The sequence below is a fragment of the Fukomys damarensis genome, unplaced genomic scaffold (assembly GCF_012274545.1).
Source record: "Fukomys damarensis isolate Sample0158 unplaced genomic scaffold, DMR_v1.0_HiC HiC_scaffold_37, whole genome shotgun sequence".
NCBI lineage: Eukaryota > Metazoa > Chordata > Mammalia > Rodentia > Bathyergidae > Fukomys > Fukomys damarensis.
Window position 1 is genome coordinate 4,240,473 of NW_022900949.1, and position 16,931 is coordinate 4,257,403.

At 40.4% G+C, this 16,931-nt stretch overlaps 2 protein-coding genes across 2 annotated transcripts in view; one reads left to right on the top strand and one right to left on the bottom strand.

Moving 5' to 3' along the window:
* Nucleotides 1–962: 962 nt before the first annotated feature.
* LOC104876931 (vomeronasal type-2 receptor 116-like) lies at nt 963–4,185 on the top strand. Its single transcript, XM_033759437.1, is given in 3 exon segments — nt 963–969; nt 3,307–3,410; nt 3,412–4,185. Coding segments are annotated over 3 exon segments (885 nt in total).
* Nucleotides 4,186–5,187: 1,002 nt separating this feature from the next.
* Nucleotides 5,188–16,931, bottom strand: part of LOC104876918 (olfactory receptor 7G3) — a 60,993-nt gene continuing 49,249 nt past the window's right edge. Inside the window, 2 exon segments of the mRNA XM_033759826.1 lie at nt 5,188–6,733; nt 6,736–7,232. Coding sequence (XP_033615717.1) covers nt 6,264–6,733; nt 6,736–7,232 — 967 coding nt within the window. The 3' untranslated portion in view covers nt 5,188–6,263.

Below are 16,931 nucleotides of genomic sequence, written 5' to 3' on the forward strand. Positions count from 1 at the left end.
ATGCACACATGACTGTATATTTATGTGTGTGTGTGTGTTTGTTTTTGATTCGGGTGGACACTTTCCTGCCCCTGCCACTTTTCTGAAAGCCTCCCAGGGGATCCAGGAGGAATTATCCACTATTTACCTCCTGGGCTCTGCATCTGAGGTCTGGCGTGAAGGTGAAAAACACCAGTTGGAAATTATTTTGAGCGCCATTCTGCCCACCCGGAGGCACCGTGACTCATCCAAGTCCACCGACAGCAGCGTCCCAGGCCCACTTCCTCCTGGGCACGTTGCTCCTCAGCCAACGATCCCTTCGGGACGCTGCCTACAGATCGCACTAGAGGTTCGGTGCCAGGTGTTCCCTGAAACGGTCTGAGATGCCTGGGCCCAGCTGAGAACCTCTGCGTGTTAGGCGATCCAGAGCAGAAGACGAGGAGTTACAGACTTAGACACCCAGGCCCAGGGATCCCCAAGTCACTTTCTGTACTGCCCAAGCTTGTCAGCGTTAACAGTCACTTGTGCTGAACTCGCATCTTCATGCTTCTCCACTTCACGGGATGCCAACAATTACACGGAATGTAGAACGCCTGACTCAAATTCCTGACTCAAGATCAATGCAGGAGAATGTCACAATTCTTTAACGTTTGCGACACGCTTGCGTTCTGGTGTTCAGCAGCTTCCTGCAGGACGGACATCTTGGTTCTACTTCCCACTCTCAGGGATCTGTTGCACCGTCTCCTACCCATCCTCTGTTGTGCACTTCGTATTTTGCCTTCCTCAAGCGAGAGCTATTCTCCGGCAGTGCTGGTGAACCTCTGGCAGTTCCTTAGCACACTTTCCAGGCGCATCTAGTTTCCTGCGAATTCCAGTTTGTCCTTCTTGATGGCTGAAGAGTATTCCTTCGCGCACAGATACCACATTTTCTTTATTTAGTCATCTGTTCATGGGTATACAGGATCCTTTTAAGCTTCGCTATCATGAATCGTACTGCGGAAACATTTGTACCCACATAAATCTGTAGTATGTCTATAGTTCTTTGGGTAAGTTATCTAATAGAAGGGTAGCTGGGACGTATGGAATTTTTAATGTTTTCTTTGAGAAATCTCTATGCTGATTGCCGACTAACTTATGTTTCTACTGACAGTGTAAGGGTTAAAAGTCTTTGTAGTTTTTCCCTTTGAATATAATGTAGATTATTGGTTTGGCATTAGTACTTTTTAGCAAATTCAGGTATAATCCTTCTGTGCCTATTTTCTTCAGGGTTCTTGTTGTGGAGGGGTGTTGGATTTTGTCAAAGGCCCTTTCTATATCTATTCACAGGATTATGTGGTTTTTGACCTTGCTTCTGTCTAGGTGATACATGATATTTATTGATTTGTATATGTTGAGCCATGCTTACATCTCTGGGATTAAACCTATTGGACTTGATATATGACCTTTTGATGATGTGCGCTGTGTTCCATTCAGTGCTATCTTGCATCCATGTTCATTAAGGAGATTGATTTGTGGTTTTCTTTTTTAGTTGAGTCTTTTTCTGGTTTTAGAGTCAGTGTTGGTGCAGCCTTTCATAAATTAATGTGGATGCTCTGTACTTCTTTCAATTTCTTGCAAGAACTTGAGGAGCATAGAAGATAAAACAACATTGCAATATTTGTAGGATTCAGCAGTGAATCCATGAAGCCCTGGGCTATTAAATTTGTAAATTCTTCATCACAGTCTCAATTTCATTCCTTGTTATTAGGATGTTCAGAATTTTTGTATCCTCTTAGCTTACCTTTGATAATTTGTAGAAGTTTAAGTATCTGTCAATTTCTTCAAAAGTTTTTATTATTCATTAAGTTTTTTGGTACATTTATGTATACAATATAGTGACATTCACCATTGGGAATTTGTACCTTTACATGATATATCTTGGTTCTTATTTTTCCCATTACCCTGCCTCTCTTCAACCCCATGACTCCTCTCTGTTTCTAAAAACTTTGTTTCCATTTTTTCCTTATCTCATATTTATTCCTTTCCCTTCATTACTTTCTCGAACCCCTCCCACATCCCCTTTCTCTTCCCTTTTGGACCTTTTTTTCCTATTATTTATTAAACATTTTGATCCTCTTTATGTTTTCTGTTTCTCACACTACAGAAAGCACTCAGTATTCACACATGTGTGTCCTATTTATTTCACTTAGGATATGGCCTCAAGGTGCATCCATTTAGGTATAAATGTCTGCGGTTTCTCATTCTTTCTGGCTGAGTAGTATTCCATTTTATATAAAAAAAACCACTTCTTCCTTATCCAGTCCCTACTTGATGGGCAACTGGGTTGTTTCTAAGTTTTAGCTATTAAAGCTGTGCTGCTATGAACATGGGTGCACATATCTGTGATATGATTCTTTTAATTCATTTGGAAAGATACCCAGCAGGGGAATAGCTGGGTCAAAGGGGACCTCTAATCATAGTGTTTTGAAGTATCTCCATATTAATATCCACAGTGGTCGAACCAGTTACACTTCCACCAAGAGTGGAGAAGGGTTCCCTTCTCCCCACAACCCTGCCAGCATTTGTTATTGGCCTTGATAGGAGCCATCCTTTTTGGAGTAAGATGAACTCTCAGTCCTCTTTTCATCTGTATCTCTCAAATGACCAGTGATGTGAAACATTGTTTTACATGTTTATTTGCTGCTTCTATTTCTTTGTTTTTTTTCCCCCCTCTACTACTTTGTCTGAGAAATGTCTGTTCATTTCAGATGACCAGTTTTGAATTGGACATTTAAATTTTGGGGATCTAATTTCTCTAAGCTCTTTATGTATTCTAGATAGTACTCCTTTGTCTACGGAACAGCTGATAATTTTCCCCGCATTGTAAGTTGTCTCTTAACTCCATTGGTGGTTTCTCTTGCAGTGCAGAAGCTTTTTAATAAGATAAGATCCCAGTTGTTGATTCTTTGTATTAGTTCATGTGCTACTGAGTTTTTGTTCAAAAAGTCTTTTCCTATGCCAATGAACAAAAGTTTACTTTCGAAAGGCAGGACCTTAATTATATAGGAAGAAGAGAAATATACTGTCATAAATAAAGTAGATACTCAGGATGAGGAAAACTATGTTGTTCTCTTCACTATGAAGAAAATGGGTCATACTATTGATAATTAAGTTCTATGCAAAGTTTTATTTAATGTCCAGAGTAACAAAGCAGGAAAGTTCACATCAACTAATGCATTGAAATTCTTTGTGAGGGCAGAGATATAAGTGACAAAAGATAAACTTGGAATGATAACAGTTTCCATTTTGCTCATTATGGAGCAGTGCTTTAAGCGTCCACATCATCAGTAACCAATACACAACAAAACCACCGCTTGGGAAAATCTGTGGTATTTCTGGGTTATGAAGACCCCTTGGGGAAGGTGCTGCGTGGCACTGCCCTAAGTCTCAATTGTGTTCACAGCTGCTGCTCTTGGCCTCTTCGTGAAGCACCGAGACACTGCCATTGTCAAGGCCAACAACAGGGCTCTCAGCTACACCCTGCTCATCTCCCTCACCTTCTGTTTCCTCTGCTCCTTGCTCTTCATTGGCCGGCCCAACACAGCCTCCTGCATCCTCAGGCAGACCACATTTGGAGTTGTGTTCACTGTGGCTGTTTCCACCGTCTTGGCCAAAACGATCACTGTGGTGCTGGCCTTTAAGGTCACCGCTCCAGGCAGGAGGATGAGGCAGTGGCTGGTGTCAGGGGTATCTAACTCCATCATCCCCATCTGCTCCCTGATCCAAATTATTCTCTGTGCAGTCTGGCTGGGAACCTCTCCTCCCTTTATCGATACAGATGCACACTTGGAACATGGCCACATCATCATCGTGTGCAACAAGGGCTCCCTCACCGCCTTCTACTGTGTCCTGGGATACCTGGGCTCCCTGGCCCTGCTGAGCTTCACCGTGGCTTTCCTGGCCAGGAACCTGCCCGACGCCTTCAATGAAGCCAAGTTCCTGACCTTCAGCATGCTGGTGTTCTGCAGTGTGTGGGTCACCTTCCTCCCCGTGTACCACAGCACCAAGGGGAAGGTCATGGTGGCCGTGGAGGTCTTCTCCATCTTCTCCAGTGTGGGGCTGCTGGGCTGTATTTTTGCCCCCAAATATTATATTATTTTAGTAAGAGCAGATAGACATTTTTTTGCTTTAGTTCAAATATATTCTAGAAGTAATAAACCTTCTTAAATTGAATCATGGGATTTTTTTTGAGATACATAACCTGATATTAATCAACACCAATTACTACCAATTCTACCCTCACCTATATGAAGATACCACTCAGGAAGGAAGCATCAAATACTTTACTGATGATAATTTTGAACTTCCTAGAAACAATAATACCATTCATTAAATAGTGCTGAAATTATTGCTTATCCAAATGGAAAAATAAAACCAAATGGATTATTGCATATTCAAATACCATTAAAATCTATCACAGCCTTAACCATGAAAGACAAAATTATAAAAAAATTAGGTAAAAATAAATTTATGATGTTAGAGAGTTAAATACACATAATTCTCAGCCATGCATGGTTGCACATTCCTGGAATCCCAGCAGTCCAGAGGCTGAAGCAGGAGGATCAACATAAGGTCTGAGTCACTCTGGGCAACATAGTGAATTCCAGGGCAACTGGAAACTACATAGTCGTACTTTTGTAGCAGATAGATAGATAGATAGATTGACAGATGATAGGTAGTTTATGATTTATGGCTCTTGGGATCATGATGAACAAAATAAGAGATTAAATCATAGACAAAGAAGAGAGTGGATAAGGAAGATGTGTTTTTTTTTTTTGTAATAAAATGGAGTACCACTCAGCCATAAAGAATGAGATATGGCTAAGTGGATACATATTGAGGCCATACTCTTAAGTTAAATTAATTAGTCACACACGTGTAAATGATGAATCATTTCTCTGGTGTGAAAATCTAAAAGTGTAAATAAGAATCAAAACATATCATTGATATTGTGTAATAATAAGAAAAGGTCTAAAAGAGTAGTGGAAGTAGGAGGGCTAGGGAAAAAGGGAAAAGAAAAAAATCTGAAAAGAAAAAACATGGACACAATGTCTTTGTAAACAGGGAAGAGTGGAGGGGGTGAAGGGAGGCCTGGCGAACGGGGAAAAATAAGAGCCAAGATAAGTCACATACAAGTGCAAGATCCCAAGGATGAGTATAACAGTACTGTATACCTAAAATGTACCAATATACTTAATAAAGATTTTTAAAAAAGAAAATAATGCAGCATGTGTGCTAAACACCATACAAGGCTATTAACCAGGTGACACAGCATTGTGATGCACAGTAAACTTCTTACAAACAGGATCACGTTGTGAAACAGCCACAACGTGCAGCAAGTAAACCAACCAGGAAAAAAGTTGTATATCATCATTATCTAGTATCAGACACTGTACACAATAGTATATGTTTATACAAACTGATAGTGCAGTAAATTTATTCATTCCACCATCACCACGATGGCACTGTGCGTTGCCATGGCTACCAGCATCACTAGGTGACAAAGTTCTTAGCTCCGTTATCACTGAGGAGCCCACCCACCTTCATATATTCCAGTCCATCTGTGACGAAAATGTCATTCCCCAGTGCAAGACTAAGTGTGAACTACATCTACTTAACCCGCCTTTACCGCTGAGCAAGCGAACTCAGCCAGTTGAAGAAAATTGTCAAAGAACTTACAGGGCCTCAGTCATTTTCCCACCACTGGGACAAAATAGCCAACACCCACACCTTTAAGGACAGGTTCATTTTGGCTCACGATCTTTTGAGGATTCAGCTCAGAGTCAGCCAGTGCCGTGGCAGGAAGGGCCTGGTGGGAGGACCTGGCAGAGAACAGCTGCTCACACAGTGGTAGCCAAGAAGCAGGAAGTGGAGGGAAGAGCTATGAAGGGCGAGGTACGAGCCTCTCAGGCGACACCTCCAGTGAATGGCCTCTTCCACCAGACCCAACTTTCTACCAGCACATGCAGTCCTAAACTGTTCAGTAATCCACTACTGAGTACAGCACTCCACGATCCCCTCACCCTCCAAGAAGCCAACCTCGGAATACATGGCCTTTCCGGGGACACGTTAGATCTACACCATAACACATAGCTATGGCATAGCACAGGTAGAATCTAAGCCCAAGTGGTCTGATTTCACAATTCTCTCCCTTTATCATTTGGTCTCTGCTCGGTTATATTCAAAGGCGTTGGTGAGTCTTTAGAAATCATTTATTTTCTATCTCTCTTTGACTTGTTCCAGTTCTAAAAGCATCCGACATATGAAAGGAAAGATGTTATTGTAGGGATGAGTTTCCCCAGGGCCCTCAGCATATCCTTGTTCCTCAGGCTGTAGATGAAGGGGCTCATCATGGGGGTCACCACCGTGTACAGCACTGAGGCGACTGCACTCTCCCTGGAGGACTGAGCAGCTGTAGAACTGACGTACACCCCCAAACCTGTACCATAGAACAGGGAAGTGACGACTAGATGAGACCCACAAACGGAGAAGGCTTTGTACTTTCCACCTGCTGATGGAATTTTCAGGACGGAGGAGACAATCTGAGTGTAAGAGAAGATTATCCCTGAGAGAGGAACAGCACCCAACACACCTGTCAGCAAGTACACCAGGATGTCATTGATGAGGACATCAGAACAGGCAAGCTTGAGAAGATGATCCAGTTCACAGAAAAAGTGGGGAATCTCCAGGCTTGCGCAGAATGACAGCCGCAGTGCATGGAGGTGTGGAGCAAGGCATCTAGGACACTGATGAGGAAGGAAAGCAGAACCAGCAGCCAGCAAAGATTGGGGTTCATGATGACACTGTACCTCAAAGGGTGGCAGATGGCCACATAGCGGTCATAGGCCATCACGGTTAGCAGCAAGTCATCCATACATCCAAAAATGATAAAAGGACACATCTGTGTCAGGCAGTTCACATAGGAAATGTCTCTTCTGTGAGTGTGGATGTCCGCAATCATCTTTGGGACTGTGGTGGAGGTGAAACAGATGTCAGTGAAGGACAGGTTGGAGAGGAAGAAGTACATGGGGGTGTGGAGGTGGGAGTCAGAGCTGACGGCCAGGATGATGAGCAGGTTCCCGAGCACCGTGACCAGGTACACGGACAGGAACAGCCCAAAGACAAGGGGCTGAAGGTCTGGATCATCTGACAATCCCAGGAGAACAAATTTTGCAGAGCCTGACTTATTTTCCGATTTCATGTTATTGACAGATCTGGTAGAAAAAAATGATAAAGAAAACAAACTGTAGAGAAACCATTTGAATTTCATCCATGTTTTAAAATGAAAACAGGTAAGTTTTGCGGGATTATCTTTCTCCTCTTTCCTTTCCTTGATTTGTATTTCCCTCATCATTTCTTTTCCCACCCTCTCGCTATTCCAAGTTCTTTTGTATTTATTTTGTAAATTTTTAGTTAATCTTTGAGAATTACACATCTTTATGTGGTACATTGTTTCATTTTGATATACTTAGGCATTATTTAATGATCAAATCAGGGTAATCTGCACATCCATACCTTATATATTTGTCATTTCTTTCTGGCAAAAGCATTCAAAAACCTCCCTTCTAGCCTCTGTGTATTTCTGCCTATTTTGAAATACACAATTTATTGTTTCTAACTGTAGTCTTAGGTTTTTATTTTCTCTCTGTTCTTTTAAAAAAACATAATAAAATGGAAGGAAACATGCTGTGTTTTCCAAATTTCGTGTCACTACATAAACCAGTAAAAACTTAGAAAAGATTTATGTTGCCTCACGGTTTTTGGGTTCGAGTCCATCACCCACTGTCCCCATTGCTCCGGGCTTGTGTGGTTCATCACGGCCAGGGAGAACAGCAGTACCATCTCGCATCACAGATAGGAAGTGACAGATAAAGACGGAAAAAACAGGGTCCCCAAATTCCATGTTGGGCAGCCCCCAAGTGCTCTGTAGGCCCCAAGGAGATCCCACCTCTCAAAGATCCCACCACCTTCCAATAGCACCGGGCTGGGGACCAAACCTTCAGTACTTGGACCATTCTGGGGCATGACAGAGCCCAGTTATAGTAATGGTTTGGTCCTTTAAGATTTGTTCAGGCAAATCACTCTAGAATAAAAGACTTAAGGAACACAATTTGGCAAAACACAGTTTTGGAGGGAAATACTGCCTGTTTTATGCTTTTGTGATTAAAAGTTTATTGATGCACAGCAATTCCTTCATATGTTTGGGGACGTAGCACAGTGGCATTGATAGAGGAGGTGGCTAGACAGGAGGTGGACATTGGGAAATGGCAGCAGGAACATGGAAGAAAATTCTAAGAAAGGGCACGGTCTAGGTTTCCTGAGTTTTCAGTCTGCAGACTTCCTGGGATGAGCACATGAAAGCCACTGTGTGCATTCCTTATCCTGGTTGGTCTTACACCTTTCATTTCTACACAGTACCCTAGAGGCACAGACTCTTGATGTAAATTGTGGTCACCCTGATAGCCCAATTAGGCTTTATTTGTATGCATTTATACTGTGGTTTTTAACTCACTACATGGGCTTTAGCCATTCTACTGGCTCTGATCATACCTGCATGAGTTCAAAAGCCACTTCTAGTGACAGAGATGGAGACAGTTTGGGGGAAAAGCCCTGTTAATTATCATCCCTGACCACTTCTCCAAAATCTAGGAAATCGAAAGAAATCCCAGGCATCAACTCATTGCAGTTACCATCTCTGACACTGATACCCCCACCCTTCCTAAATAATTTGAAAAGATCAGGCCCTGCGAATATAAAGGCTCGACTCAAACATGGGCATCTGACATGAGGGTGTAATTTCTTTTTCTCTCACTGTGTTTATTGGTACATTTTAGGGACACAGTACAGTTGCATTCATCATTGGATCTTGTACCTTTACATGACAGGTCTTGGTTCTCATTTTTTCTCCTTACTCCTGCCCTCCCCTCAATCCCTCCTCCCTTCCCTATTTACAAAGACTTTATTTCCATTTTTTCATTTTCTCATATTTTTTAAATTTTCCCTTATTACCTTTCCCCTACCCTTCCAACTTCCCCTACACCTTTAGCCCTTTTCTTCCTATTTCACATTGTCATTTATACCATTTGGATCTTATTTACACTTTTAGTTTTTCATACCAGAGAAACTATTCAGTATTTATGCATGTGACTTATTTATTTCACTTAAGAGTATATCCTCAATATGCATCCATTTTCCTATGAATGACTAATTTCTCATTCTTTATGGCTGCAGAGTATTACATTTTATAGAAAAACTGCATGCGTGTGTAATTTCTTGAGAGCGAAAGTTGCGGTCTCTAGATCTGAGCACCTACAACTCTCAGAAGTGTGAATTCTTACTCATAAAAGTTACCTTTGTTTGCCATGCACTGCAATGGCCTTAAACAAACAAACTTGCTAAACACCACTACTTTCTGACCGTGAGTCTCTTTCTGTGGACCTCCTCTCCAGTTTTCTTGGGGAGGATCTAAGAAGCAAGATTTCCACAAAACACAGAGCAACACCCAAACCTGGATGACGCAGATGTGTGGATATCAGAGGACCACTTGCCTGATATATGCAATGTCTTGAGTTGAATAACTAAAAGAAACCTCATTATAATAATAAAGATAGTATTTATATTATAATAAAATAAGTTGTATACAAGTATTGTATATCAATCTAAACTCCATAATAAAAACAACCAATTTGTTTTTAGTATTACTCAAAGATAAGCATAGTATCAATAAGAAAATGAAAATTTAAAGGCATTTGACATATTTCACTTCATTAAAGTTTATTGTCTCAAGTTAATCTCTCTTTTGTGGTTAATGCTATTCCCACCCATTATAGTTCGTTCTTCCAGAGCTTATGGGCCAATTTATGGGGCTAAGAACTCACACTGTGATGTACACTGATAAGGAAACTCTTGGTAGGCTTCTACAGTTGGATGTGTTTTTTCATATGTACTGGAAAATTAAGATATTAAAATCAGACCAGAAGGAATATTTATAGATTAGATAAGTTTGCTTAATAGAAATAATATACTATTGATCGCTGCAGAACAGTTAGAAATGTTTCCTTGACTTATGTTCTATTTTATTCATCTCCAATAGAAGCAACACAGAAATCTGAAATTATGCTTTAATGTTTAGTTCCTGTAAAGCTATGCATCCTGTTAAAGTAAAATTTTGTACACGTATTGTCCAAAAATTTTTGTAAGGAAATCTGGTTATCTGGAAGAATGAAGACTTTGTTTTTTGAAGACTTCAATGAAAACTAGCTTTTAGTTTTAAAAGAGAAAAATAAAGAATCATCATGTGCTGGGAATGTCATAACATCTTTTCCTAAGGAATTTCTGCAAAAATGTCTGAGGAGTCAGGATAAAATACAGAACCACAGCATGTGCGCTGTTGAATGTTGCAATGAACCCATCTAACATGGGCTCTCTGCTTTGTAAATTTTGTCTCTGATCAGGAAGTGACTTTTGCCAGTGAAAAGACATATAAAGACATCAAGCATCCAAGTGTATGTCATGGATTTGAACAGTTACAGATATAATCATGGATTTGGCTATTTTGACTTGCATCTGTGGCTCACGAGATCCCTGAAATTCCTTTTCTTTTTTTCTTTTTTTGGTTTTTGAGACAGGGTCTCCCTATGTAGTTGAGACTGACCTGGAACTCATTATATAGCCCAGGCTGGTCTTGAACTCACGGTGATCCTCCTGCCTCAGCCTCGCGAGTGCTGGGCTTACAGGCGTGCGCCACCACGCCCAGCTAACTGAAGCTTTCTGAGCACATCTAATTTTCTCACTTGGAGAACAGGAACTGCTGTGCAAATGTACAGGGATGTGGCAAAGAGCAGAAATAAGTCAACTATAAGTACCTACTCATAGGAACAGAAGTGATTGTTCCCAGCAGTTTTGTTTTCAGCTGTCCACAAACCTGGATGCTTAAGAGAGAAGTTGAGGGGGACAGGCCAAAGAGAAAGGAAGCAAGAATGATAGCGCTGACCTCAGGAATCAGGTGTCAGAGCTGAACAAAGCAAGACTGTGTATAGTGTGGGCTTATAGTATGTATTAATACAATTATCCATGAGATTAAAAAATGAGAGGTGATGGGGAAGTATGTGACAATGAAGATGTAAATGCCTTCAGAGTGTCATGAATTAGTTTGGAGCTTCATTTTCAACTCAAACCAACTGACCTTTCTCTTATTTTCTAATATCTAAAGAAAAAAAACATGAAGAGGGATGGGAAGAAAAAGGCAGGAAAAGGAGGAAGAAAGACATGGAAGAGAGGGAGAGATGGATAAAGAAATAAATGGATGAAGACAGAAAAATCGAATGAAGGGAGAGACTTTTTAATAAGTCATAGCATTTATTGTTCAAAATTTAGATTACCTTGAAGACACCAAAAAAGGAATTGTCCATTTACTCTCTGGATAGCGAGAGATGGAGGCAGAAGTCAGACCCCTGATGAGACAATAGACAACACGTTTCTGCACAGATGTATCTTCTCCAGATGGAGGCTGAGGGGTGCATTTTCTGACCTGAGCAGGGCCACTGACACAGTGGTATCACGGTGACTGTTTGCAGTCTTGGTGGACCTGAGGGTCTGATTTTCAAAGCTCCTCGCTAACCACAGGTGCAGGGGCATCGATTCCCCAGGGCAGCTCAAACCTTCAAGGCACACAGTGCCATCAGTGATGTCCTGACCCTGAGAGCCAAAGCACATCTCATTCCTGTCCTACCACATTCCTGTTTACCTCTGGGATGGCTCGGTCTGGGATCCTGGGGTCTGACCTTAAGGGGGCTCCAGGATTCTTCTGAAACAACATCCCAGCTTATTACAGTCACTAAAGCACTAGAGAACCACAGCGGCGGGGGGGGGGCAGACAGATTCAGGGACGTATACAGTGTATCAGGGGACCAAGTCCAAAGTGGCACTTCAGTGGCACTTTCTAAAATTAATGTCCCTTCGCTAATGAAGCTGAAGCTGTCACAGCAGAGACGTGATAAAGAAAGTTAATTCACTGGTTACCTGGAGAAATTTTCCTGAAAAACAGACATCAAAATACATTTGCTGGGTGTGTTGGCACATGCCTGAAATTCCAGCACTAAGGAGGTTGAGGCAGGAGGGTCAACTTGAGCTCAAACTCAAGGACAGCCTGAGCTACATAGCAAGATCCTGTCTAAAAACATTCTTAGAGTGGTGACAAAAAAAAATCATTCACCATAAAAATGTTACCAATTTACTATATCTAGAACTATGTATACAGCAAACCTCTGCACAGATTCTGCAGTCAAAAATTAGTTCAAAATTGATTTTTAAAAATTGAAAAAAAGGCCATGTGTGGTGCTACAGGCCTGTTATCTCAGCACTAAGGAGGCTTAGGCAGGAGGATAGAAGTCAAGGCCATTCTGGGATACATACAAAGTTCAAAGTAGGCTGATCTAAGCAGTGAAAATCTGCCTGAAAAAAAAAAAGAAAACACACAAACAAGCTGGTCATAGGGGTGCATGCCTATAATCTCAGCACTCAGGAGGCTGAGGCAGGATGGCTGCCGTGAGTTCAAGTCCAGCCTGGGCTACACATTGTGAGTTCAGGATCAGTATGTACTACACAGCAAGACCCTGTCTCAAAAAGGTAGAAAGAAAGGATGAAAAAAAGAAAGAAGGAAAGGAAGGAAGGGAGGGAGGAAGGAAGGAAAGAAAGGCAAAAAATTAAAACAAAATACATATATAACTATGTGTTGCTCTCAGATAAGAGAAAATGATGCAAGAGATTAGCTACACAGCGGGCGTATGCGGCTGCTGTCAGTGTGGTACAGCATCATAGATTATGATAAACTTATAAATAGGAGTACATTTGGAAACAGCAGTAAGATGGGTACTTAGCATATACACCAGCAACAACGATGCTCACTATCGTTATACATATCATACGCTGTATATAACAGCATTGTCATAGTCCTTTTTAATTCATGAAGTTTATTGTGACATTTTAGGAATACAATATGATGACTGTCATATTTGGAAATTTATACCATTATATGATAAAATTTGGTACTTATTTTTTCCCCTTCCCCTTCACACCCTTCAACTCTTTCACCCCTCCTTATTAACAAGAGATTTGTTTCCATTTTTCCTCATTTTTTCTTTCCCCCACACTCCCACTGCCTATTTTCCATTCCCCTTTGAATATTTTCTTCCTATCTCACACTATCCACAATAAATTGTTGGTCCTAATTTACACTTTCAGTTTCTCACACCAGAAAATCTATTCAGTATTTAAACATGTGTGTCCAATTTATTTAACTGAAGAGGACGGCCTCAATGTGCACTCATTTAGCTATAAATGTCTCTAGTTTATCATTCTTTCTGGCCAAATGGTATTCGCTTGCATTAAAAAATAACCTTCTTAAATAGTGGTGGGGCTGTGGGGAAAGATTACTACTCCACTGCTTGTGGGCGTGTAGACTGGTGCAACCACTGTGGAAATCAGTATGGAGACGCCTCAAAGAACTAGGTTTGGGAGTCCCTTTTGACCCAGCTATTTCCCTGCTTGGTATCTTCCCTAAAGAGTTAAAAGAACCATACCATAGAGATATACGAACACCCATGTTCATAGCAGCACAGTCTGTAATACTAAAACTTGGAAGCAGCCCAATTGCTCATGAACTGGAGACTGGATAGAGAAAACGAGTGTGTGTGTGTGTGTGTGTGTGTGTGTGCGTGTGTTTGATAAAATGGAGTACTACTCAGCCATCAAAATGAGAAATTAGAGACATTTATAGCTAACTAGATGCACACTGAGGTGATACTCTTAAGTGATATAAACAGGACACTCGTGTAAATGCTGAACAGTTTCTCTAGTGCGAGAAACTGAAAGTGTAAATAAGGACTGAAAGTTATAATAGGTGGTGTGAAACAGGAAGGAAAGGGACAAAGAGGAAGGGGAAATGGGAGCATAGGAGAAAGTAAAGAAGGGAATGGAATTAATATGGCAAAATGAAAAATAGTGGAAACAAAGTCTTTGTAGGTGAGGGAGGGAGGGGTTGAAGGGAGGGAAACAATGAGGAAAAAGTAAGAACCAAGATTGATCACGTAAAGGTACAATTTTCCAATAATGAATGTCATCATATTGTATCCATAAAATGTACCAACAAAATTAATTAAAAAATTTAAAAATCTCCTTCTTTATCCAATCACTGGTCGATGGGCATTTGGGTTGTTTCCAAGATTTAGCTATTATGAACTGTGCTGCTGTAAACATGGATGGATTTATACCGCTGTGGTATGTTTTAATTCTTTTGGGAAGATACCCAGCGGGGGAATAGCTAGGTCAGAAGGGACCTCGTACTCCTAGTTTTTTGAGGAATCTCGGCACTTATTTCCATATTGGTTTCACCGCTCTACACTCCCACCGACAGTGGAAAAGGATTTATTTTTTCTCACAACCCCATACGCACTTTTTCCTCAAGTTCCTGGATACATTTTAGGTATACATTATGATCATATTATTCATTGAGAATTTGTAAGTGTACATGACATATCTTGGTCCTTCTCTTTTCTCTACTCTGTTTCCCCCACTTCCAGCCCTCCACCTCTCTGTATTTACAAAAAGTTGTTTCCATTATTTCCTTCTTTATTCATATTTTTTTCTTTCCATTATTTCCTTTCCCCAGCCTCCTCCCTCCTTCCTCTTATTCTGTGGATATTTTATCACAATTTCACATTATTTACTTTACACTCTGATCCTCATTTACATGTTCAGTTTATCACACTAGAAAAATTATTCCATATTTACAATGTGTGTCTAAGTTACTGCACTTAATGTCTTGACTTGTGTGATAGATTCATTCTGTTGGGCTTCATGGAGTTGTGACCCTTGTGTCTTTTTTGGGGGAGGGTTTGAGACAGGGTCTTGCTATTTAGTTGAGACTGACTTGGAACTCACTATGTAGCCCAGGCTGGTCTTGAACTCACAGCGATCCTCCTACCTCAGCCTCCCAAGTGCTGGGATACATTTTGGAAATTTTTGGAGTGCGGGGTTTCTATTCATGAAATTCCTCAAGTGTTTTTGTCATGAAACTATCTTATTTTTCCATAGATTATGAAAAATAGTTTGTAGATACTTCATTCTGGGTTGGAAGTTGTTTTCTTTAAGGCCTTGAAGTATGTCATGCCAAGTTGTCTACGACTTGAGGGTTTGTTTTGAGAAGTCTGCTGTGATTCTAATGGGCTTTCCTTTGTATGCGATTTGATTGTTTTCTCTGATGGCTTTTAATATTTTTACTCCCTTAGATTTCTGAAATCTTAACTATTCTATGCCTAGGTGTAGATATTTTTGGTCACAGATAGTTGGAGTTTCAGATGCCTCAATCATCTTCATGTCAATGTTTTGTCCTTGTTTGGGAAGTTTCCTGCAATTACTTTTGTGAAAGTTTTATTTGTATGTTTGTGCCATCTCCTACTCCTTCGTTGATTCTCATCAATCTTAAGTTATTCTTTTTTACAACTTCTAGTAGATGTTACATTGATTTCTCATGGTCCCTACCTATTTTTAAGAAATCAGACTTTTCAATTGTGATTGCATTGAATCTATACAGCACTTTTGGAAGTATGGCCATGTTCACCATACCCTCTCCTCTTGTTATCTGTGAAATTGTGTCTGATTTCATTTTTTCCAGAGCCTCTTTCATTACCTCCCTTTTACTACTTCACGAGGACAGGTAGATGAATTTTGGATTATTCCATGTCATTAACCCCTGGATTTGATTTTGGTGATCAAGAAGGCTGGATTTGCATCTTGTTCAGGTGTCTTCTAATTTCCATTCGGTGATGTTGTTGTTTTTGGTTTAATTCTTACAGGATAATTGCATGTGGTTTATTGTGAGTATTTTTATTGCCAGTATTTAAAACCCATCGGGAATGACTACTTCTCAAACATAGCTTCCATGTATAGCTGGTCTTTGGGTTTTGAGACTGCAACGACCCCCTTAGTAAATCACTGTCTCAGTATACAGGGAATAAAAACTGACTAGAACAATCACATCACATTGGCTGAAGTAATTTTATCATCAGCAAAGATAGCATCAAACACAGCTTAGAGAATGAAAAATTTTGGTAACTATCTCTCACCCTCTACTGCATGAACTTGACTTGAAGTTATATATAAAAATCTAGGACCAATCAGAAATACGTATCTTTGCAGTAAATAAGCCCTTTAGTATTTCAAATTTAGCTTCCAGGAAGAAGACTTAAAAGGAGCTTGGTGGGTGGGGATAGAGAAATAGAAAGAGAGGAAAAGGTTAGAAGTAGAACTAGAGGACACAGGAAGGTCATATGAACGTTGAGAAATTGTGAAGACAGGAGGAAAAGAGAGAATTAAGGGACAAAATTAAGAATAGAACAAACTAATGACGACAGGAGAACTAGAAACTGTATTCACGCTGTTACAGAAATAAGAGCAATCAAGAAAAAAAACAAGCAAAAAGAAAACCAGGAACAAAAAAGGAGAAAGGAAGAGGAGAAAAGAAAAGAGAAAGAAAGAAAGAAAGAAAGAAAGAGAAAGAAAAAATAGTCTTATTCAGGGCGTGTCTCTGCTGTCACTGGTAGATAATCTGGGTAGCAGCATGCAAGACTGAATAAAAATATACAATGATTCATTTTTTAAAATGACATTAAAAGACACGTTGTTATATTCATCTCCCTCAAAATACTGTTCCTCACTTCTAACCAAGGTACGCCATCACTTGCCCCACTTTCTGAAGCACCAAAGCTCTTCAGCTTGAAGATGGGTGGACAGGTTACAGAAATATAAGGTGAAGGTGACCAACAACCTTTACTCCTCCCCTCCATCACAATGAATTTTCAAGAAAATGCCTGAGAGTTTGATCATACTCATCTTTTTTTTTTTTTTTTTTTTTT